The sequence below is a fragment of the Carassius gibelio genome, chromosome B5 (assembly GCF_023724105.1).
Source record: "Carassius gibelio isolate Cgi1373 ecotype wild population from Czech Republic chromosome B5, carGib1.2-hapl.c, whole genome shotgun sequence".
Lineage (NCBI taxonomy): Eukaryota > Metazoa > Chordata > Actinopteri > Cypriniformes > Cyprinidae > Carassius > Carassius gibelio.
In genome coordinates this window covers 39,328,274-39,352,359 of record NC_068400.1, presented here as the reverse complement: position 1 = coordinate 39,352,359, position 24,086 = coordinate 39,328,274, and the positions used below count along the sequence as shown (strand labels likewise).

Below are 24,086 nucleotides of genomic sequence, written 5' to 3'. Positions count from 1 at the left end.
CTCTGTTTTTTCTCCATAATGAAGTTTATTATGAAATAATGATATAATGTTATTTCAATCAGATCACCGAATCAAAAATATTAAACTGATATTTTCCTTTGTAACATAATAATAGTTTCATGTGGCACTTAGTACACGTGTGTGACATATTTCTTCCATACTGTCCTCTTACATTTTTTTATGCCCCAAAAGGGTCTTTAACACTCCAGCAGAAGCTCTAAAATATAGAAAGAGGATCAAGATGGAAAAAGAAATTCACACTATAATAGAATAAATAATGTTTTATAGCAATACTATAAATATTGTGATTGGACTAAATACTATCCTTTGAAAGTTATCAGACAAAACGAGAATATACCATAAATTAAATTTTGCACAAGTCCCTTTAATTCGGGAAAAAATAAATATAAATATATATACTGTATATATAGAGAGAGAGAGAGAACCAAAAACAATCCCAAAAAAAAAAACAAAGTTACAAACTGAAACGCTATGTCATGCTAATCCTAGCAGCGATAACCAAATTTTACTGACTTAATTTTCGCCTGAGAAGTCACATGGCGGGGTACCAGCTCATGGGGTTGGCATTCGCACATGCCAATGCACCTGTTAGAGGAAAATTTGGCAACCAGACTATTTTGGCATTGTTAGAGATGAATTGGCACGTCATTACGAGGTTGATCAGTAGGATTAAAGTCATCCTGGTCCAGGTATCATTCCCCATAAAATCAAGACAGGGCTCAGAGGTGGCATTACATTTTTTTTTTTCTTCAGGTTTTCTGTTCTTCTGTCAGGAGAGAGGAAACGACAGTGAAGCTGCGACCGAGACCTCAGGATAAACAAGGCTCTGACGTAAACACGCTACAGAGGTCCACTGTTCTGAGCAAAACAGTTCCTCCTTTAGGTTTCTCTGCTCTGTGTTTTTATCAAGGTGCCTAAAAGCTCCAGCAAACCAAAATGACTTTTAGCTTGATTGACTGGAGGTTTCTCTGAATGTCAAAGTTGTTCCAATATCCGTATTTCCAGTATACCGCAATCGGTGTAAGCAACTGCTGTGACAAATTTGCAAATCGTGATCCACTGTTCTTTGAGACCCGTAGGAATAGAGTTACACAAATAAAAATACCTGCAATGAACTGAATCACATGCAAACAAACTAAAGAGTGCAGCAGGTCCCATTCAAGGAGAAATTGTCCAGGAAAACAAAAATCTTCAGCTCCGACCAGACTTGAAACTGTTGGAAAAACACGTGATAATGTGGAGTATGAGATTGAGAGAGAAAAAGAGAGACTGGGTGAGAGAGAATGCCCCGAATAGTCACAGTGCACGGAGGAACACCAGGGCGGCGCTAGAGAGCAAGAGTAATTACGTTGGTTTAGTGCTTCAAACGGTGAAAATTCGCTTTCCGTTGATTCGTATAGAGAAGAAGAAACAATATTTCATCATTTAAAACCTCTCTACAAAGAGAGTGCTGAGGGATAAAATGTATGTTTTGTGTGTGCGTTTGCGTGATTCTGTGAATTACAACATGTTGTGTACAGTATTCAGTGCAGCCAGCCCAGCGAGGTGTCCCCGTAACCCCAGTAAAAGAAATACGCCTGGTAAACCCCAGTAAAGCGAGGTCCGTCCTCTCTCCTGTAGTTTGTGTGTGTGTCGGTCCTCCTCAAGTCCCGCTGATGTATCTTAAGTAGAATAGTGCTTTTCCAAGTATACAGAGGCTGGTGTATCCGACCTCTGGTGGATGTGTGTTCTATTTTTTAAAGGGAGCTAACCGACTGAAGTTCTGCCAGAAGGGAGATGTGCTGCGTTTGGGCTCGTATTCGTATCCATCCGCCTGCCCGTATCCGTCGGGGAGAAGGTACTGCCCGGGGTTCATGGGGTCCAGTGGAGGTGGGTGTGCTGGGGGGCCTGACCGGCCCACACCTGAGAAGAGGAACGCAAAGGAAAACACAAAAATTAATGCATAAACGCAATGGGTTACTATGTTTAACATCACTTATTACTGCAGCATCACTTAGTACTGATGCACTTATTTCTTATTTACTGCAATTCCAATTTGTATCAGTTTATTTATGTTTTCTTAGCATGCACTTTTTCACCATGATAACAGCAATACAATAGAACACAGTTTAATTTATTGGCCATTTGCATGGAAATTATGCTATGTAGAAGGATTATTCTGCCTAAAGCAGTGAGATACAACAACTTCTAAGAACATCTCAATTCTATGAGGAACATACTGGGCGATAAAATATTTAACATCAGTCAACATTGATAATTATCAGGATAAATTTGAAATCTTTATTTATTTCAAGTTTAAAAGGAAGATTTAAACTTGCTCCTAAGTGAAAGTTGAAGAAACCAAACCATTAATTATTTTCTTTTAATTAATTTTTTTATGTTTTATGTAAAGCTTGTCACGTTTTTACAGAACAACCCCACACCCCATGCCAGCGAATATTAACAAATAAATAAATATATAATGATAAAATAAAAAATAAAAAAACACAACAATGATAAAATGTCTATATATACATATGTATAAGTGCATATATCAAACCATTAATTCTGACTCTGTATTGTCAGAACATGAAAACCTCTTGTTATCGTTTTACTGAGGAAATTATATCGCGATAATTATCGTTATTATTTTATCACACCGCTCTACTTTAAGAACAGGCTTCAAGTTTTCATACCTTTCTGTTTGGTGACTCTCCTAACGGTCAAGGCAGCATGTCTCTTCTGATACTCAGAGATTTCAAAGCCTAAAGGGACAAAAAAATACAATTAAAACATTGAAATATTCAGTGTGAAAGTTTAGTAGCTTTGTGTGAAGAACAGAACAAAGTTTAAATCACTGTGAAGTGTGAGTAGTGACTATGAACTTGTATGGACAATGTCTTGAAAAAGCTGGAATAAACAAGCATTTAGAGTAAGTTAAATTTGAGACGACATGAGAAATAATGTCTGAACTCACCAATCTTCTCATCTTCCTGAACCATCTTCCTTTCCTCTTGAAACGCCCGAAGCCAACGGATTTTCTCCTCCAGCTTTTTGGGCAGGAACAGGTGGATCTCATCTGTCTCTCTGTTGGCCAGTTTGAAGGCATTCTTCACGCTAACATTAAAATCATCATCTCTGCCATCGATTGCATCAATGACCTCGTATCGATCCATGTCAATCCGACCCTTATAGTAGAGAATATCACGGCGAATGAGATCCTGCGGAAGGCGGAGAGACTTTATGGGTATGTCTGTAATCCAGACAGATTACTGATAGAATGAAACTGGATTGATTGATTATTCTGCTCCAGCTTGAAACATCCAATACATCATTCTCATCCTCCACCTCCTTTCCTCTCCACACACATCAAGGTATTTGCTACACCAGGAGGTTGTATTCTGTGTGATAGCAACTATGACTGGCCATGATCAAAAGACATAATACACAATAGTTTCTAATTTTATATTCTATATACTGTATATATTGTTCTAAATTTGGGACCAGAAAGATTTTTCTAAAGAAAGAAATTAATACAAAAGATTCAGCAAAGATGGATTAAGTTGATCGAAAGTGATGGTAAAGACATTTATAATTACAATTGCAAAAGACTTTTATTTCAAATAAATGCTTTTTTTGTTGTTGTTGTTGTTGGTTTTTACTTTCTATTCATCAAAGAAAAGGTATATCACGAATTATGTTTACATGGACCACAAAATAAGTCACAAGGGTACATTTTTTGAAATAGAGATGTATACATCATTTAAAAGCAGTGAGAATAAGCTTTCCATTCATGTACGGTTTGTGACAATATTTGGCTGAGATACAGCTATTTGAAAATCTGAAATCTGAGTGTCCAAAAAAAATCGAAATATTGAGAAAATCACATTTAACGTTGTCCAAATGAAGTTCTTAGAAATGCATACTACTATTTAAAATTAAAGGGATAGTTCACCCAAAAATGAAAATTCTGTCATTAATTCCTCACCCTTATAAAGTCCAAACCTGTAAGTCTTCTCTTAAGTGTATCTTTGGAACACACATTGCATTCTGAATACATTCTGAAACCTCTGAATGCAAACAGCGTATGCTGTTCTGTGTCAGCCACACCACGCGGATACGTTTTCTACATTCATTTACGTTTTGATTTGAACGAAAACAATGTATCCATTTGGTGCGGCTGACAAAAAACAGCGTACGCTGTTTGCATTCAGCTAACGCGGAGACAAATTTTTGAATAAAGTCATTATTTTAGTTTTCTTTGTGCACAAAAAGTCTTCTCGTAGCTTGTAAAATTACAGTTGAACCCCTGATGTCACATGAATTATTTTACCGATCTCCTTGCTACCTTTCTGGACATTGATCGTGTTAATTACAGTGCAGAAGGGTCAGAAAGCTCTCAGAATGCATCAAAAATATCTTAATTTGTGTTCTGAAGGTCTTACAGGTTTGGAACGACATGAGGCTAAGGAATTAATGACAGAATTAAAATTTTTGGGTGAACTATCCCTTTAAGTTGTATATATATTTATGGTAGGAAATGTATGAAATATCTTCATGGAACATGTTTTTACTTAATATCCTAATGATTTTTGCATTAAAAAAAATCAATCATTTTGACCCATACAATGTATGCTTGGCTACTACTACAAATATACCCATGCGACTTAGACTGGTTTTGCGATCCAGGGTCACATATGTCTCTGATTGTCTCTGTTTTTGTGTTGCTGAATTGTCTGTTCGTGTCAGATGTGGCTGAAGAAATCTGTTTTTGCACCTTTGTGGAAAGACTAAAAATGGGCCACGTGCATTAAGCTTAAGGGTGTTTGGAGGACAGTTAAAACATAAAATAGCTCCTACCTCTGGATGGCATCCAAATCACAAACTCTCAGTTGTGCTGCACTACCACAATTTAATCAGTTATTTGCTTCTGTGTGCCTGTCTCCTTCGGTTCTGCATCTTTGCTCTCAAAGTGAAAGCAAATGTGCAAAGATCAATCCCTACTCCTCTACAGTCTAAGTCTATCTATCTATCTATCTATCTATCTATCTATCTATCTATCTATCTATCTATCAGAATCTTACTTTATCAAAAAATGAGTTTACGGTGTTAGCATTGCTTTCTTTCCTCACCTTCTTGCAGAGGACCATCTGATGATCGAATAGGAAGAAGATTCTGCTTTGGCTGCGTCCGTATGGTTGATATATCCAGGACATCTCCCCAGTGTACACAAGCTCTGAGCTCCTGTCCAGAATATCATCACCCTGCACACACAATAACAAATGAATCACTACATCTGACACCACTGAGGCTCCGATCATCGCTCAGGTCTTAGTATGCAGCTCTCAAATCAAATGAAGGTTGCATGTAAATAACATGCATCACTGATTGGAGCTTGTAAAAGGAAATAACATCAGAGTGAGTGAATATTAATTACACTTATGGGTTAGAATAAGTTAAGTCTCTTATGCTAACCAAGGCAGCATTCGTCTGATCTAAAATACAGTACACAGTAATATAATGTAATTATTATTAAAATTTCTCTAAATATTTTGATTTGTAATATAATTTTCAGAATAAATTATTCTTAAGCCATTAGAAATCATTTAAATATGCTGATCTGGTGCTCAAGAAACATTACTTATTATTATCAATGTTGAATGTTTTTGCTGCATGATATTTTTTTGGAAACCTGTGATGCTAATATTTAACAGTGTAGGGGAGGTATCATTTCTTAAATAATAATAATAATAATAATAATAATAATGAATACTTTTAATAATAAGGATGGATTAAATTGCCAAAACTTTTTTTTTAAATGCTGTTCAACTTTCTATTAATTCCAAGATTTAGAGAAGGAATACTTTCCACAAAAATATTAGGCACCAAACACTGCTTCAAAAATTAATTATTATTAATTGAGCACCAAAAATAAATGAGCAACAAATCAGGAAATTGGCATAAGGGACTTCTTTCAAAAACCTATAAATCATATACACACAGTTGTGCTACTTATTTAATAATTTACTATTATGTATTTTTCCTGTTTAGCTTTTCCATTGCTCTCATTTATATCTTACTAATGATTTTGTCTGAAAAGCTTTAGCCACACACCTCCCAGTCCAGTACAGAGGCCTGCCACTGGGCAATTTTGTCAATGTTCTCAAGCCTTCGTTTGCGTTCGTTGATTTGCTGAGTGACATTTCTCATTACAGCTAGCGCCGCGGCTACGTACCGATAATCACTGGGAAAGAAAGAGAAAAGAATGAGCAAAACAGAAGAGTGAAAATGAGGGCTGTCAAAATGATAAGTGGAAGCCAGATATGTGTCGTTTACACAGTCATATATTTTGTGGACCCGAGTGACATTATCTGCACGATGCACCTGGAGTTAGCGCGTTTCGTGTGTACCTGTGTTCTTGTACTGTGTATTTCAGTAACTCTGCCAGCTGTAGAGGGTATTTGCAGATTTTCTGGACTGGTGTGAGCAGGTAGCCATCAATGGCGATGTCGATCATCTGCTGAACCAATCGGCAAGCTTCGAAGAAGTGCTGGTATCGTGCGTCTCGCATGAGACGTGTGAGCTCCATACAGGAGTCAACGTGATTGTTACAGTATTCCGAGTAGATCCAGAATCCATCTTGCTGTGAAAAAAAAAAAAAACATTAAAAAATCAGTATCCTCGACTCATTGTGTACACATGTGTGATTTTCTGTGTTTCAATACACACGTGTTCCAAAAAGCAAGGTCCGATCTCGCTGAGGTGAGGTTCTTCTGTGTTAAACTGTTTCTCCAGGTCTCTGACAAAGCTCAACTGGAATCTGTAAATGTCTTCGATATTTCCAAAGATCACTTTCAGCTGATCGTCGTTAAACATGTCTCTCCGCTTTTTACACTGACGGAGATACCCCTAAAAGGCATAACACACACACAAACTTACACTACCAATCAAACGTTTGGGGATTTTTATCAAGTCTCCTATGCTCACTAAGGCTGCATTTATTTAAATGCATTTAACGTGTTATGCTCACATTTATTAAGATGACAAGCCAACAATTAAAATATCTGATTCATCTGAGCCATGCCTTTTACATAAACTGTACAATTTTAAACTCTTACTGTGTTAACATTTGCCTCAGTTTTAGTTTGTCTCCATTTTAGGGGAACCATATGAGACGACCAAATATGATGGTTAAACGAGAACTCGGTGAACTGAAGTCTCCTGAGCATTGAAAGCGTTGACATGTGTTTTTACCTCACAGATGTCCTTCAGGTGCTTGATGTAATGTCTTTCTGTGCTCATGATCTCATTGATGACATTGGCCCTCATCTGGTCCCGGTTCTGCGTGGGCTGGCCCAGACACAGGCAGTCAGTGCTGGGGTTCGGACTGGCCTCCGCATGGCCATTCTGCACCTCGCTGGAGCTTTCGGCAGCCTCGACCACGGTGTTTTCCTCCTGATTTACCCACAACTAGAACACACACATTAAGAGAGACCTGTTATTATCAGTTAAACTAATCATGATAATTGTGCTCACATTCGATTAGCATCCGGCTCAGAGCATCCGGAGTTAAGGGCTTAAAAGGTCTAGATAGGGCTTTTAAAGCTTCAGGGGTTAGATTACATTGACGTGAAATAAAAGGAGTCAGAGTGTGCCCTCTGGTGGCACCAGTCCCAATTGCATTTTTCCACATCAAAGGCATTGCAGTAAAAATTTTCACATGGACATAAATGAATCTGCATTTGGACCTGTCACAAAGCTGCCAAGAAACACACACAGAAGCCAGAAGAAGGGAAGAGAAGGAGGGAGATACATTTAACTCAATTAAATTGAGTTCATCCAATGAATTCTTTTTGTGACTGTAGGAACACAGTATATGTGTGTTTGGTGGTTGAGAGGATCTGATGTGATTTTGTTTGCCCTGATTATGTAACCTATCATTTGCTTTCCCAGGTGAGCCAAATGATGTGAACACACACGCGAGCACACTGTCAAACTCTCTTTTTCACACACACACAATAAAAACCCATGAATATGCACCCATTTTATATACTGAGCTATACATGGGTCACAGAAACAAAAGATGTACAAAAGGTAAAACTTAAAGGAACAGTTGATACTTTTAAATCACTTTATTAAAGGACAGATCACTCAAAAATGAAAACTCAGTCCTCATTTATTCACTTTCACATTATTACAAACCTGTAAGACTTTCTTTTGTGGACCACTAAAGGTGAAGTTTTGAAGAAAGCATTAGTCGCTCTTCTAGTTGAATTCAAGCTTCAGAAATTGTAAAGGTTGCTTTGTTTCTTCTCGATAGCTGAGTAACATTGGGTTTGCTTTGTTTCACAGAACTAATATATGCTGGCTTTTGCTTGAATATGCTTGTGTGTCACGTTCACTTGTTTGTTCATCTGCAATCATATTGTCATTCCCTTCAGCTATGATAAAGACACATTATTTCCACACACTCTATAAGACTGGAGCGTCTAAACCTCCTCCACTGTCTGTTTCAAGCCTCAGCTCCCAAAATCTCTGCGTATGTATGTGTGGGGCGGAGCTATCAAAACAGGGGCGAGTGTGTTTGTTTTGGTGATTTGAAATATCAACATTGGCTACCAGAAATCACTTACCCCACCTTTAAGTCAGAATTGTGTGTTATAAAAGGGGTAATTCAGACTTTTTTTCACGCAATTGCGTCTTTATATTTTGCAGTTCTGACTATTTTCCTCAGAATTGTGAGATATACACTTGCAATTGCGAGTTATAAAGTCCAGTTCCGAGGGGAAAAAAGACTGACATTTTCTCAGAATTCATGCAGTTCTTAGAAAGTTGCAAATGCGTGATATGAACTCACAACTGCGAGTTAAGTCAGAATTGTGAAATATAAACTTTATATCAAGTAATTCGGGATTTGTAACTTGCAACTGTGAATTTATATCTCATAATTCTGAGAAAAAAAGTCACAATTGTGAAATAAAATGTCGCAATTAACTTTTTTAATTTGTTATTCAGTGGCGGAAACAGGCTTCCATAGTCTTCCATTATTTTGGGGGGGAATAAACAGAATTCATTTTGGAATAGCGTGAGAATGATTAAATAATAACAGAACTTTCATTTCGGCTAAACTGTCCCTTTAAGCCATATTCTTCATGGAAACTGCTGGCTGGTCCCCACAGTGTAGGTAATTTCAGGGATTTTTATCCTTGTTAGGACATTGAGATAGCACAGGCATAGCAAAATCTTACCCACACATACACACAACACTGCTGACCTGATATGGACACAATTAAAAATAGATTTTCATAAATGCACAAGCCTGTCACAGATTCTGTTCACCCTGAAACCATGTCCTGCATAAGTCCCTCGCCCTCTCTCTCTCTCACTCTCTCTCTCTCTCGCTCTCTCTTTCTGTCTCACACACTCTGTTTCTACACATAGTCATAGATACGATGTCTAATCTCTTGAAGGATGTTTCTCGGATTAAGATCTCATTAAAATCTCAAATTATACTTGTATAGCTAGAAATCTCTGCCTCAGCGCATTTTTCCAGTGCATTAGCCTTGCTAGCTGTCCGTTCTCATCCTCGTCAAGAGAGAGGCTTAGTTTAGTGATCCTGCTGGCCGGCTACACAACTTGTGTGTTGCTACGGTTGTCTGTTTCAAGAAATAGAGAAATTCAGAAGAACACCGATGACGCAGATGTCACACACATACACACCTGCACACACTTCAATCTTCTCTTTCCTTCCTCTCAGTGTCCAATCTATTTTAGCCTCTCTATCTTTCTCTCTCACCCTCTCCTCCCAGAGCAATCTGGGTTTTTTTGTCTGTTCTTCTCTCCTGTACTCTAATGAAAAGTGACGTCTCATTTTATGCTTCATGACTCAACCTCACCGAACAGTGAAGAGAAACCCAAGACACAGCAGAACAGAGGATACAGTGTAAAGGTGTCAGCATCTTACACCAAGTCGTATTAAGTGACATTAATACGACATTTATCAATCTCTTTTAGTTGAGTACTTAGTATGATTATATTCACTCTCAGATGTACCATTTCAATAGTTCACAATATGCGATATAACGTTACCTGAACTCATTTGTTTGCAAACAGGATTCATTCGTGAAGCACCATAAATTGGATTCCTTGGTTTCAGTTTGCTGTGGACTCTGCCATTATTTGACTGCATTATTTTAGGTATTGCATTCTGTGCTGCTAATGGTGCAGAAATTACACACTGCAACTGGGATAAACGACAATTTATTTTCAAATAATAAAATGCTTACCTCACCTTTAAGCTGTGTTCGTCTTTATATATGTGAGGTTTCATAATTAAAACTCTATTAGCTCCACCGTACGCTGCTGATTCTCGTACGCGGGCACAGTTAGTGTTGTGCGTGTGGACTGTGAGTAAACAGTGAGCAATGATTTCTGATGACACGAGAGCTCCAGGTCTCAGCAGGAGAGAGATGCCAAACCTGCGGGCCAGCGCCACCAACTGGTTTGACATAATGCTTTCAGACTCTCCCGCATCCATCTCTCTCACACTCATTCTCTTCATGTCTGTTTCTCCTTGTCCTTTCTCAGTGTTGCATAAGAGATGCTCAAAGTGTCCGAATAAAGAGCGTGCTGTACAGACTGATATAGTGTGTGTGTATGTGTGTGTGTGTTTTATTAAATATGTATCTGTCTATGCGGACACAGGTGATATCTTCTGTACAGCGAAGAGATTTTCTCACACCTGTCATGCCCCAGAGAGTGGCTTACACAACCTGGCATCTGTGTGTGTGTTTGGGGAGGAAGTGGAAATAGATGACTGTTAGAAAAGAGGGGAAAGAGAAAGATAGGAAGAAAGCAAAAGGGGAACTGAGAAATGCACTTAGGAAACCCGATGTATGTAGCCAAAGTTAAGACCAAGTTACATAAAAGTCCCATTAAAGAGCACTCCACCTTTACGAACGCACTCCTCTTTCATAAGCACATCTCTGTCCTACACCTCCTTTTATCCTTTCACCCATGATCCCTACTAAAAGGGTTTATGTTCATATTTCATATTGGGCACAACTGCAGTGGACTTACAATGCAGATGCATCATTAACAATACGATAGCGTTATTAACACTCTATTGCATTCATTATGAAAGAAAGTAAAACAAAAACATAAAATGGCACTAAAATTCCTGTTTAAAATTCATTTTAATAGACAACATTTTGGGTGTCCTTTTTAGTTATGTTGCCAGGAGGCAAAACTGTGACACAATAAAAAAAAAACATCAAAACATACCAAATGTTTCTTAGTTATTATATAAAATGTATAAATATTAAATATTGGTGATTATATATATATATATATATATATATATATATATATATATATATATATATATATATATATATATATATTATATAATATTATCAATGTTGAAAACAGTTTTCCTGCTTTTTTTTTTGAAAGTTCAAAAGAACAGCATTTATTTGAAATATAAATCTTTTGCAACATTATAAATGTCTTTACTTTTTTCTCCTTGTCTAATAAAAGTAATAATTTATTTGCAAAAAATTTAATCCAAAAATTCCAGACTTCTGAATGGTAGTGTACACAATCTATTTAATATGTAATTTATAATTTATATTTACGAAATTATAGTACAAAAAGATCCAATTGAAATAAAGCATAATATGATATGATCTAGATATGAACAAGTCATAAAAGTTAATTCATAAAAATGTAATGGGAAATTGCATTTATGTCAATTATCATATGCTTATGCAATGTGAAGAGAACAGGTTTGTTACCTAGAGGGAATGTTGTGCAACAGAGGGTTAATCTTTAGTTATGTGCAGGGACATCACCCCCCGGGTGGCTAGCGGCAAATCTGCATGTATATGCAAATTATCAAGCCTGATTGTGCTTGCACATGATTAATATTTCAGTTTTACTGTGCAACTTGATCCTATCGCCTCCTTTAGTTTTATTCACAACATTTCAACACACTTTACTCATGATATTAGATCCAGGTTTAAAATTTATATATATATATGTGTGTGTGTATATATATATATATATATATATATATATATATATATATATATATATATAAATGTGATTAAAAATAGATCTTTAGCAGTCGGAGAGGCTCAAATTAAGACCAACATCTGCTCAAGTCCCAATAAAAAAGAAAAAGACAAGATACTGTCAGAAAAGAGGGAAATATTGATAGTAATCATCGTTAAATGTCACAACTGAGTCAGCATAACATTAACAAAATCTTTTTCCCATTTCAGTGTTTTCTGCCAGACCCGGGCATGAAGACAAGTTGCCATGGAAGCGAAGCGCGGCGACTGTGGCGGAAACGAAACGTTGGAACACAGCGACAACATGTGAGCAGTAAGCAATGGGATGCATTCAACGGTCAAACGGTAAGCAGTGGTTTTGAAAAAAACGCACCTTAGCCGTGGCGTTTGTGAGGCGTGATGCAGCGACAGGGTTGATATAAAAAAGCTGTTTGGTTTGAGGGGGGTGGGACTCCACCTTAGAGAAACAACAACAGCAACACAAACAAGAGTTTGGGTTCAAGATGGAGGTTAAAGGGAAGAATGTGACCTCTTCTGACTGGGCTGTGACTCACTGTATGTCTTTAATATTGAATCATTTACCTGAAAATCTGTTATACTGTTCATTTCTCGACAGGCGTGCATGTTGCATCTCTTTAAAACAGCTCTATCTGACTTCTATTGAGTTAGAAAGGGTATTGGGTATGAAAACAGCTGTGTTAAACAGATGTGGTGTCTTAGACAGGTGGCCATCAGACAGGTATATGTCAGAGATAGGCTCACCCTGACGAAGCTGGCAGGAAACCAGCCCTCCTCCTCGTCGATTTGACCCCACCACCAGTCCTTATTCGAGGCGTCCAACACCTTGATGACATCGCCGGCCTTGAAGGCCAGCTCCCGGTCAGCCATGGTCACATGGTCCCATACTGCCTCGGCATTCACTACAGAGCCCCCGCTGACCAACTGCAGAAAGAGAGATGGAGGAGATGCAGGATGAGCTACAGGAGGACAACAGTTACATAACATCCGAAGCATTCTGGATTAACATCAAACAGTCACATGCTGGCTTCCATTCCACAGTCAGCTCTGCGGAAACAAAACTGACAGGGGTGTCGAGAAATAGCGTTGCATCTCATTTGGGTTTGCCCTGTTTTTCTGACTGCTTCATCTCAGGTTGAAACAAAAGGTGCAGATTAAGTTTCTGGGATAGACACAATAGCCCTAATTTTTGAGAGAAGTTGAAAGGCCTAATTAGGGTAGCATTTTATTCCTCATGTACATACTATGTAGTAATTACAATAAATAGTTAATACCTAGGTACTAACCATGAACCAAACCCTGCCCCATACATGAACTGTAAAATAATGTGCAACCCTTATTAGTATTAACAGCAAATACAATTAATAGAGGTTTCTTAATGTTTTTGAAAGATGTCTCACCAAAGCTACATTTATTTAATCAGAAATACAGTAAAACTTAAATTTTATCATTTCTGAGGGCAGTTCACAAGTTAAATACACATACGCACACACACACACACAAAGAATTTATGTTATTTATATAATAATGACAAACAACTAGATATTGACTTCCATGCCATACAAACAGAATACCTCATCCAAACTACCTCCATACCTGTTCATCCAAACCTCATCCATACCTGCTCTAAACATTCAGTTGTGAGTGTTAATTTAATGAAATATACAGAATTTAAAACAGAATGTCTTTTTAAAACCAGCTCCAAATCAGATCTGAAATGAACTGGATCCCACGGTTCAGTTGTGCTCATATAGGAAGGAAGGAAGTGGCAATGTACAAGGTCACAGAGCTATAGAGAAGCTGTGCTTGAGTAACCATGGCTTCCATGCTCGAGTAAAGACGAGATGCGTTATAGTACTGCTTCCAGCTGACTTTCATATATACAAGCCCATGACAACAACTTGAGATGATGGCTTGGTAATTCTCTACACAGAAACACTCATACATAATCAGCTCCAGGATTTCACCCCCACAACTCCAGGCACTTTTCCTCTCTCTCTGTCTCAGAGGCAGCCAGGCTGTAAAAAATTCTCTTTTGCGCACTTAAAGAGAAAAAAAAATGTTATGTTGTCAGCAGAAAGAGTAAAATCTGTTTGATTTGTATAAAGCAACTGCATTTGATACACATCATGGCAGTTGTTATCTCAGTGTCACAACACACTGTGGGTAAAAGCGAGAGTTCTCCGCTGCTCTGATATCTAAACTCCATTACTGTTGTTCAAGTGTACAGGGCACTGAATTACCCAACATAAATGCGTGTGTACTTGTTTATGCTACATTGTGAGAACCAAAATCTGTTTATCTGAAAGTGAAACAATGCAAAAAAGGTAAGGGGTAGGTTTAGGGTTAGGGTTGGGGATTGAAGATATTGTTAAATCAGTATAAAAGAAATAGAAGTCTATGGAAAGTCCTCAAAATTCTTAGAAACAAATTAAAATGTTGTGGAAAAGGTCATTTATTTCAGTAATTCAACTCAAATTGTGAAACTTGCGTATTAAATAAATTCAATGCACACATACTGAAGTAGTTTAAGTCTTTTGTTCTTTTAATTGTGATGATTTTGGCTCACATTTAACAAAAACCCACTCACTATCTCAACAAATTAGAATATGGTGACATGCCAATCAAACACCTGCAAAGGTTTCCTGAGCCTTCAAAATGGTCTCTCAGTTTGGTTTACTAGGCCACACAATCATGGGGAAGACTGCTGATCTCACAGTTGTCCAGAAGACAATCATTGACACCCTTTACAAGGAGGGTAAGACACAAACATTCATTGCCAAAGAAGCTGGCTGTTCACAGAGTGCTGTATCCAAGCATGTTAACAGAAAGTTGAGTGAAAGAAAACTGTGGAAGAAAAAGATGTACAACCAACCAAGAGAACCACAGCCTTATGAGGATTGTCAAAAAAATCGTTTCAAGAATTTGAGTGAACTTCACAAGAAATGGACTGAAGCTGAAGTCAAGGCATCAAGAGCCAAGACACAATTTGCTGAACCACAGACAACGTCAGAGACGTCTTACCTGGGCTAAGGAGAATAAGAACTGGACTGTTTAACTGGTCCTAGAGTCTGGAGGAAGGGTGGAGAAGCTCATAGCCCAAGTTGCTTGAAGTCCAGTGTTAAGTTTCTACAGTCTGTGATGATTTAGGGTGCAATGTCATCTGTTGGTGTTGGTCTATTGTGTTTTTTGAAACACAAAGTCACTGCACCCATTTACCAAAAAGTTTTGGAGGACTTTTTGTAGATGCTGATTTCATTTTTCAGCAGGATTTGGCACCTGCCCAAACTGCCAAAAGTTGGTTAAATGACCACGGTGTTGGTGTGCTTGACTGGCCAGCAAACTCACCAGACCTGAAGCCAATAGAGAATCTATGAGGTATTGTCAGGAAGAAAATGAGAAACAAGAGACCCAAAAATGCAGATGAGCTGAAGGCCACTGTCAAAGAATTCTGGGCTTCCATACTACCTCAGCAGTGCCAACAAACTGATCACCTCCATCCCACGCTGAATTGAGCCAGCAAATGTTGGGAAGTTGTGGCCTAATGGTTAGAGAGTTTGACTCCTAACCATAAGGTTGTGGGTTCAAGTCTTGGGCTAGCAATACCACGACTGAGGTGGCACTAAATCCCCAACTGCTCCCTGGGTGCTGCAGCATAAATGGCTGCCCACTGCTCTGGTTGTGTGTTCATGGTTTGTGTTTGCACTATGGATGGGTTAAATGCAGAGCATGAATTCTAAGTATGGGTCACCATACTTGGCTGTATGTCACTTCACTTTATTGAATATTTAATGAATATTCTGCCGAAGCTATATGTATCGGTATGTGTGTAAATGCATTACTTGTGTCTTGTTCATGTTTGTAATCTGATATGATGACTGTTTCTGTATTACATGCTCGACAGCTGTGTGTACAGATCTGAAATTTCAACCATTACTGGGTGAAAATCTTGCATTAGTGATGGGGATCTTTCAAAGACGATTTCATGTGAATCACATTGTTTTACCTGTAGGTGGCAACAAATGACTGCCTTCATATATGAATCACTAAATTATTAATTTAACCCTTTAGTATTAGTAGTAACGCACTGTTTCTTGCAGGATAAAAGTGTTTGTTTATGTAAGTGAATCATTGAATGATTCACTCAATTCATTCAAGCAACAAAATGGAAATTGTAGAAATAAAAGTGACGTTTTGCTGTCATTAATTCTGCTATTGTCTGCTTGGAACTGTTTTAATTAGCAATGCAAAAAAATTATAAAATTACTGGCAATAATGTCTAGAATGTATGTTATTCAAAACAATCTCTTGCTCACTGAATTGTTTTATAAAAGCAATATCTGTCGGAATTATGCCGTTGTAAATATTAAGATAGCTGTGATTGCCTGAGATGTTCTTGCTTGTGTGATACTGCTTCATTAATTTATAAGTTTCATGAATAAATATACAAATTATAATTTCCTACAAGACCGTTGTATTCGACACAATCGAAAGGTGAGAACATATCAACTTAAAAACATGGCAAATGAGGATAATATTGGGGGAAAAAAGACCTATGTTGTGCTGCATATCCATGACAACTAAAGATTGGCGGGAAAACTGAACAAAGAAAGACAGGAAACTAGTGAAAACAAACTAAAAGTCCATGATAATGAAATGATAATGAAACACTAAGTCACAGTAGGCTACTGTTGGTTGTTTGTACCGTGATTCAACTCTTAAAAAAATAAAGGAATTATAACATTTGTTTATGTAATACATAATAAAAGTTCATTTAAAACTGGATTTTAATGTTTTCATAAAATACTATTTACTAAACCAACTGTCATAGCGTAAAGTCATACCATATTCCCTTAATTCACTGTAAATGTTTTTACTAACATCTCACTAATCAGTTCCTGGCTCATTAGGCAAAAAGACAGTTAAACGAGTCAGTGAATCATTCATACTTCAGTTCAACCAATTCATCACTAGTAACAGAATACAAATGAGTTTGATTTATTAAGTTAAAAGTTAAGAAGAATTGTCTCTGTGTCATCTCAATAATGTTGCAACGTGCTTTTTCCTCTCTCTCTCTCTCTGAAGGGAACAGTAGGCAGTAGGATTATGCAAATCAGTCAGAAAAACTGCAGTGGAAAAGCAGTGTTCCTGTCCAAGCTAGCATCAGATCACACTAAAACACGAAAAGAGAACAGCTGATGAGGATCATGTACAACCCTTAAACATCTCATTTCATCTGCAGCTTACTCTCATGTGAGATATTATTATGTGGCACCGCGTGTATCAGAGCTGTAGGCTATCAACCACACAGTGAAATATTACACGATAAAATGATGTAACAGCCCTGGAGATTATCAGATTGGATGGTGATGAATTTAGCGGGATGAAATCCTGTCTATAAGAGCCAAACCGAGGCAATCTGTTCATAAACAGTGAGAATAGAGCAGTAGAGTAACACTAGCATTAGAGGGCCATGACTTTGTGTGTGTGTGTTATCTGTCGTCACTTCATTCCTCCTGCCTTTATTCCTGCATGAATGAATTGTACTCAGGAATGTTCTTCCTCTTTCTCTCTCTTTCTTGCTCAGTCTCTCATTCTCTGTGTGAATGCCTTGGTGCACATATCAACAAAACTGATGTCCTTCTGTCAACACCCTTACACACTATCATTAAATTGATTATGGACTGATTATTGATTATGGATCACAGGTTAATTGAATGGGCATTTGTTAAACATTTGAGCCAAATCACTGAGCTTTCTCAAGAGTAAGCGTTGACAAGAGATGATCTTTACTTGCTGTTTTAGACCATTCTGGCTTCTGGCTTTAGATAAACGTAACATGGATCCTATCCAGGGCTCAAAAGTGAAGCGAAAATCACTTTGTTAAATGTTTAAATGTCTGAATAAATCTGAATCTGAGATCTGAGAATATAAGGTAAAATAAAATAAATATGGTAATAAGGTAAAGTAAAATCAAAATGAATTTAAATGTACACTGTGCTACTTTTGGCGCTCTTGAGGTTAATAAACTAAACCGTATGCATATGGTTGTTGTCAAGACAGATCTAAAATAATCTGAATATAAACACTTAATACAGACATATCTAAATGTTCAAGATAACATAAAAACATAGTTAGAAAAATGGATTAATGTACTTGCTCATTAAATAAAGCTTGAACATCTGGAAATAAAGAAGGTTACATATTGTAGCTTTAAATTCATTATAATTTTTTACTTGTCCAGACTAGCTTTGAATGTAGCCTTTTATCAAATTTGGGAAAGAGTTTTAAACTTTGAAGGTTTAGGCCATATGGACAACATTTCTATCTTATAACATTATTGCATTGAGAAATACTTAATTTTTAGCTACTTACATCTTACCTCACAATCTTTCACCATTACAAACTGAAGCATCACACCTGAATTCACGTTCGATATCTACAGTAGCGTCAGCCTTTTCTTTAATTCGATTGTCCATCTCAATTTCTTTTGCCACTAACAAGTGGTCTTATTTCTGAGGTTGGCCAGCATAAAAATATACATTTAAAAACTATCTGTCATCTTGACAATAAAAAAACTGAGTTTCATCAAGAATATCAAATAGTGAGGGGATGATACATGTGTAACAGCTAGTAAAAGCGATGTGGGTAAACCTCAAGGTGCTGCCATCTCTACAATTCTAGCCAATCATCAACCTTATTTGAATCTAGATATAAGTTTTGTTACAGCTTTTGTTTTTAGGAAGGAAATGACCCCTACTAGCTCACTAGCACAGATGTCAGCTCCCTCTGCTCTAAGAAAGCTGCGGTTCTTTGGACAAATGGCAAAGCAGAGGCTAAAAACACTCACCAGGGTGTCTACCTCAACATCTGGTCCAAATGACCCATTAGGCCCTCTAACAACATTCCATGTCCAATAATCGAATATCTCCACCCCTCCAGCAGAACAGCTGCTGTAGGTCAGCACTTCAGCTCTCAGGGACTGCCATCACTCTTTCATTCACTATCATTATTACTGCACTACAGAAAGAACAGCCCTATAAGGGCTATAGCTTGGCAAAAAAAGGGGGAAAAGGAAACCAGAACATCTAAGAGACCAGAGGATGCTGCCTCACCATAGACACACACGCACACACACCTGACTGGGGAGGACGATTATGTAATCTGAGTACAGTGGGCTAGGAGTCTAAGAGCGAGAACTGGAGAAAGCACGTGGAGAGAGAAGATTGCATTAAAATAGACTGCTACGCTATGGATTAAGCTCTCATAACTGCATAAACACACCAACAAACTCATATAGTCATTAATTCTCATCATATCTTGCAGGGAGAGATAATAAAAGAAATGAAATGTGCAGACAGCGAAGTAACATTATGAACCCAATGTTTTAAGCAACTACTTGAATCTGAGCTGCTTAGCCGTATGATGCCGCTTGAGCCTGTTATTCCCTCCACGTTGATATGAATCATCCTGATAAAACATTTTGCACTTTTTTCTTGAGGTCTAAATTTAGAATATAAATGCTTTAAACTCATGCAGCATTGCCTGCCCACACGGTTCCTAAAACAAACACGAGCGGAGAAAATGCACAAAAGCCTTTCAGCCATGAAAGATGCAAAAGATACATGTGTGTACGTGTGTGTGTGTGTGTGTGCATGTGCATGTGTGTGTTTGTGTGTGTGGGTGGGTGGATTCCCTGCCTACGCTCCCAGTGCAGATGTTTCTAAATCTGGCCATTCTCTTGGTTTTCCCGCTCTTTCCCACACTTACGGCATCATATTTTTGGATGCACATGCCTCTCCATGTGAATGTCGTACACCAGCTCGGTGGAACGGTCCTGAAACCTCAAGCCGCTAAATTGAAAGGCCAGAACGCACCCCTAAAATGTTCACCATGAGGTCAGAAGCACCATACTATCTAGAAAACCTCCATACCTCAGTTGTTCTGCAATCACCTTTTATGTTACATTTTCCGAGCTGAATCTAGTGCATTTTAAGATGGCTACAGAGGACAGGATTAAAGGCTGCTGGCGTCACGAGAGTAGGATGTAAAGTGAATCCGTAAGCTTCTGTTTTAACGAATACGCCAACATGCGCATATACACTTGTGCGAGATTGCGCACTTAAAGAAGGCAGAGAATCTGTCTCCAGGGCATATAATGCAAACTACATGATGTCATTTGTGACATTAAGTCCGAGTCACTCTCTTGCACTGGCAGTGCATTTCCCAGACTTCCCTTCATTGTTAACAGGTGCATCAGATCTGTTAGAAGAGAAGGACTGCATGCTGATGCAAAAGGGAAATATCCCACCATAGCTTGGCAGTACAGAATGAGTCTGTGTTCAACATCCCACACCGGTGCTAACTGATGTCTCAATGCATAATTGCAGTGTGTGCGTACAACCGCTTTACATGTGACAATATGTGAACATTTCCCGTCTGGTATTTCTAATATTATATGACAGAACATAAACACAGTGCCTAATATGTTTGGTGTGTCAGTGGCTTCTTATGACAAGCCAGTTACAGCAATTAATGTTTATTTTGCTTTAAAGAAGAAAAAACCCAGCTAATAAAGCAGTCACAGGGTTCAAACCCTTGTGTTTTAAAATGAAAACGGTCATTAAAGATACAAAGATGTCAAAAGGTACACCTATTGACAGTATTTTAAAACCTTTGTACCCTATTTACCCATAAGAGATGCTTATTTGTATCATGAAGGTACACATTAGTACCTAAAGTGTTTATTAGTATCTAAATAGTACATTTTCTTTTGAAAAGGTACCCCTCGAGTCACAGCTTTTTGAGTGTGTGTGTGTGTGTGTGTGTGTATTGAGATGATGCACTGTGGCTTTGAGTGTCCAGCAGAAGTATTACAGAGTTTGATGCAGCACACCATCAGTGAAGTTTTTGGGAGCAATATTGTTTCTCCTTAGAGAGAGTGAGTCAACGGTTTCAGCACTTCAGTGGGATGCATCCGAACCATTATGCTCCAACGCACAACATAACCCCAGTCTGCAAATATGCGCTTGCAGCGCGAACACACGAAACACTAAGGCTGATGGTCTGAACAACATGAGTTCTCGGGAATGATTCAGCTGATTCATGTTTTAGCTGACGGCAGTGATTCCGTAATCATCTTTAATGAGAATAGCCAAACGCATGTCTGTCCTCTAGAAGGGGTCAGGTTAGGGATAAGAATGTTGGAACACCATCAGTTTAGCCAATAAGAAATGATGAAATCCTTGTCATGCATGAGCAACACTGCTCTGAGGCGGAAGTAGAGTCCGTAAGTCTCTGTATAAAAATATCTCAAATTCACAGGAAATTTAAAAAACCTATTGTGAGGTATGAATATTTTGCACCTATGATTTATAATTTGTGACCCTGGACCCCAAAATCAGCCATAAGTCGCTGGGGTATAATAGCAATAGTCAACAATACATTGTATGGGTCAAAATTATAGATTTTTCTTTTATGCCAAAAATCACTAGAATATTAAGTAAAGATCATGTTCCATGAAGATATATTGTACATTTCCTACTGTGAATATATTCAAACTTAATTTGTGATTAGTAATATCCATTGCTAAGAACTTTCTTCGCACAAGTTTAAAGGCAATTTTCCAGATTTTCAAATAGTTTTATCTCCGCCAAATGTTGTCCTATCCTAATAAACCATACATCAATGGAAAGCTAATTTATTCATCCTGCAGATGATGTATAAATCTCAATTTCAAAAATTTGACTCTTATGACTGGTTCTGTGGTCCAGGGTCACATTTCAGCTGGCGTAATATCCCCGAAGCTGGGTCTTGTTTCATTTTAAACATAATGTCCACACAAAAGTTTCATCTTCATTTAAAAACATAGAAGAATAATGTCTGACCAACTTCTACTGATGTTAAAGTCACATCTGTGACGATTACATGTGAACACAAATAAACAATGACAGTAGACAAACAGTTTCATTTATTTCTATATTTGATGATATTTTGGTTTAAAGTTCAGAACTGCTTTTCTTTTCTTTTTTACCATTTGGAAATAAAGTGCAAGACCTAATCATTTTTAAAAAGTAAATATTTGATATATGTAAAAAAAAAAAAAAAATTTAATGTCCACTGTGTTTTACACAGTTTAGGGACAAACTGTTCTGCAAAAACACTGAGTTGCAGTCTTTAAAACTAAATTCATTACAAATTACAACACTCCCCTACTACAGTCCAGCATCTACCTGCACAAGAAGCATGTGAAATCTAATTAAAACAAACCATGCAAAGGAATGTCACTGGTTTAACACCAACTTCTCTCATGTTTGTAGCCTAAACCTTGGATGAATGGGGTGTGCAATAAGCCATGGCCTCAGTGTATGATCATTCAGATGCAACTGCCTGGATACATTGTTTGATAGCACAATACATCCATGCTTGTTCAAATGTCCCTCAATAGCAAAAAAAAAAAAAAAAAGTGTAGTGTGCTCATATGTCAACAGATGATAAGTGGCTTCTCTATAATAGACCAGACCTGTTTAACATCAGAGAAACCAGAGATGGTGTAGGATGGTGCATTAGAAATGAAAGATGTGAGAGGCACAGGACACGGTTGCCAGGCACCTGTGATCATCGGAGCGTCTCATTGCGATCAGCTCGAGGACACACCTCAAGGAAACAAAATACGCGAGCATTCTTTCAATTCTTTCATTTTGTCCGGGTTTTATCCTCTCAACGGAGGCCAAAGCCGCGTCATCGCAGGCCTAGCTTGCAAGTCTCGTCCTCGACCGCGAAATCCGCGTGTGCGCGTTTGACACCGATAAACTGCGCACAAACGATCATGTCTGTAAAAATAAACGAAGCGGACGCACGCGTGCTCGCGCGCGCGCATCCCGGCGCTTGACTACACAAGGCCGGTCGCTCATGATCAATAAACGAGAAAACGCGGACTCGCGTCAGAATCAGCCACGACGAAGCGACGGAGGCAGAAAACCGAACAGCTTTTGCGCACGCACATGCATCGCGATTAAATCAAAGTTGAACAGTTTCTAACGGACACCGTGACACATTTAGGAGAGCGCAAAATGTACCAACGTCATTGACATGCCCGAGGCGGCGCTGAGGTGCTGGGTATCCCCCTCTGTCGTGCGCTTGCTCCATCTCTCCCGTTTCCATAGCACTGGAACGGTGCGGGTCTCTCCGCGCAGGCGGATGGAGAGCGGCGCGAGGGGGAGCGTCCATTAACTCGCTGCCTCCGAGGTGGATAAAACGAAGAATGCTTCACGATGCCGAGATGTCATTTCACGCTTCCGCGACCTTTGTATCCACCATAGCCAAAAAAATAACCACCCCCGTCATTTTCGTATCCGTTAACAGAGATCGTCGGTAAACCAGAAGAATGACTCTCACGGGAGGATCACAGTCAGCCTCACCTTCATCATCCTCAGGATCAGTCCCGGTCCTGGATCCGTGTCCTTTCCGCAGGTTCGAGCCCCCGACGCCAGCTGCAACCCTGTATCCGCGCCCCGTGAGCAACGCGCGGCGTGTGGAAGAGAAACGTAAGTCCGGTTAGACGCTGTTCTGTTCTCACGGCGAGGTGGGAGTCTGCGTCTCTCTCTCTCTCTCTCTCTCTCTCTCTCTCTCTCTCTCTCTCTCTCTCTCTCTCTCTCTCTCTCTATGAATAGAGCTGAAGTATGGGCGGTGCACACACACACACACACACACACACACACACTGAGGAGCCAACCATCAGTCAAAAGAAGGGGTGCTTCACTTTGCTATTGAGGAGGCTACAAACATTACATAATCCAACAAAAAAAAAAGACACAAAATAATGCTGGACTATTGGCTTAGGGAACTCGCACCTTCGTCGTCCCAGTACAGAAAGGAACATGTCCAATAAGCAAAAACAAAGGAAAGAAATAGACAAAATTGCACTCTGTTTTACATCATTCAGACTGAGGCAAACAGGCAGTATCTATCTAACACTGCCTGGTAAAAATATAC

At 38.6% G+C, this 24,086-nt stretch overlaps 1 protein-coding gene across 2 annotated transcripts; it reads right to left on the bottom strand.

The window, feature by feature from the left end:
• Positions 1 to 5: 5 nt before the first annotated feature.
• On the bottom strand, positions 6 to 23,683 carry arhgef9a (Cdc42 guanine nucleotide exchange factor (GEF) 9a). 2 transcript variants are annotated; one of them, XM_052556219.1, is made up of 11 exons: positions 23,513 to 23,683; positions 12,837 to 13,016; positions 12,448 to 12,531; positions 7,255 to 7,470; positions 6,730 to 6,909; positions 6,411 to 6,643; positions 6,115 to 6,244; positions 5,133 to 5,264; positions 2,978 to 3,221; positions 2,697 to 2,765; positions 6 to 1,923 (listed from the first exon to the last, which is right to left on the bottom strand). In XM_052556219.1, the coding sequence occupies exons 1-11, from the start codon at positions 23,519 to 23,521 to the stop codon at positions 1,751 to 1,753; spliced, it is 1,650 nt and encodes a 549-aa protein (XP_052412179.1). In that variant the 5' UTR covers positions 23,522 to 23,683; the 3' UTR covers positions 6 to 1,750. The 2 variants fall into 2 exon arrangements, with proteins under 2 accessions (XP_052412179.1, XP_052412180.1); XM_052556220.1 differs by lacking the exon at positions 12,448 to 12,531.
• Positions 23,684 to 24,086: the final 403 nt, after the last annotated feature.

Bases quoted from the DNA above. Each gene is read 5' to 3' on its own strand.
- arhgef9a (XM_052556219.1), bottom strand. The intron at 7,471-12,447 runs GTGCGTTTTTTT...TGTGTGTTCTAG, and splicing joins TCACAAACGCCACGGCTAAG to TTGTGGGTAAATCAGGAGGA. The intron at 5,265-6,114 runs GTGTGTGGCTAA...TTGTGTGTGCAG, and splicing joins CCTCTGTACTGGACTGGGAG to GGTGATGATATTCTGGACAG.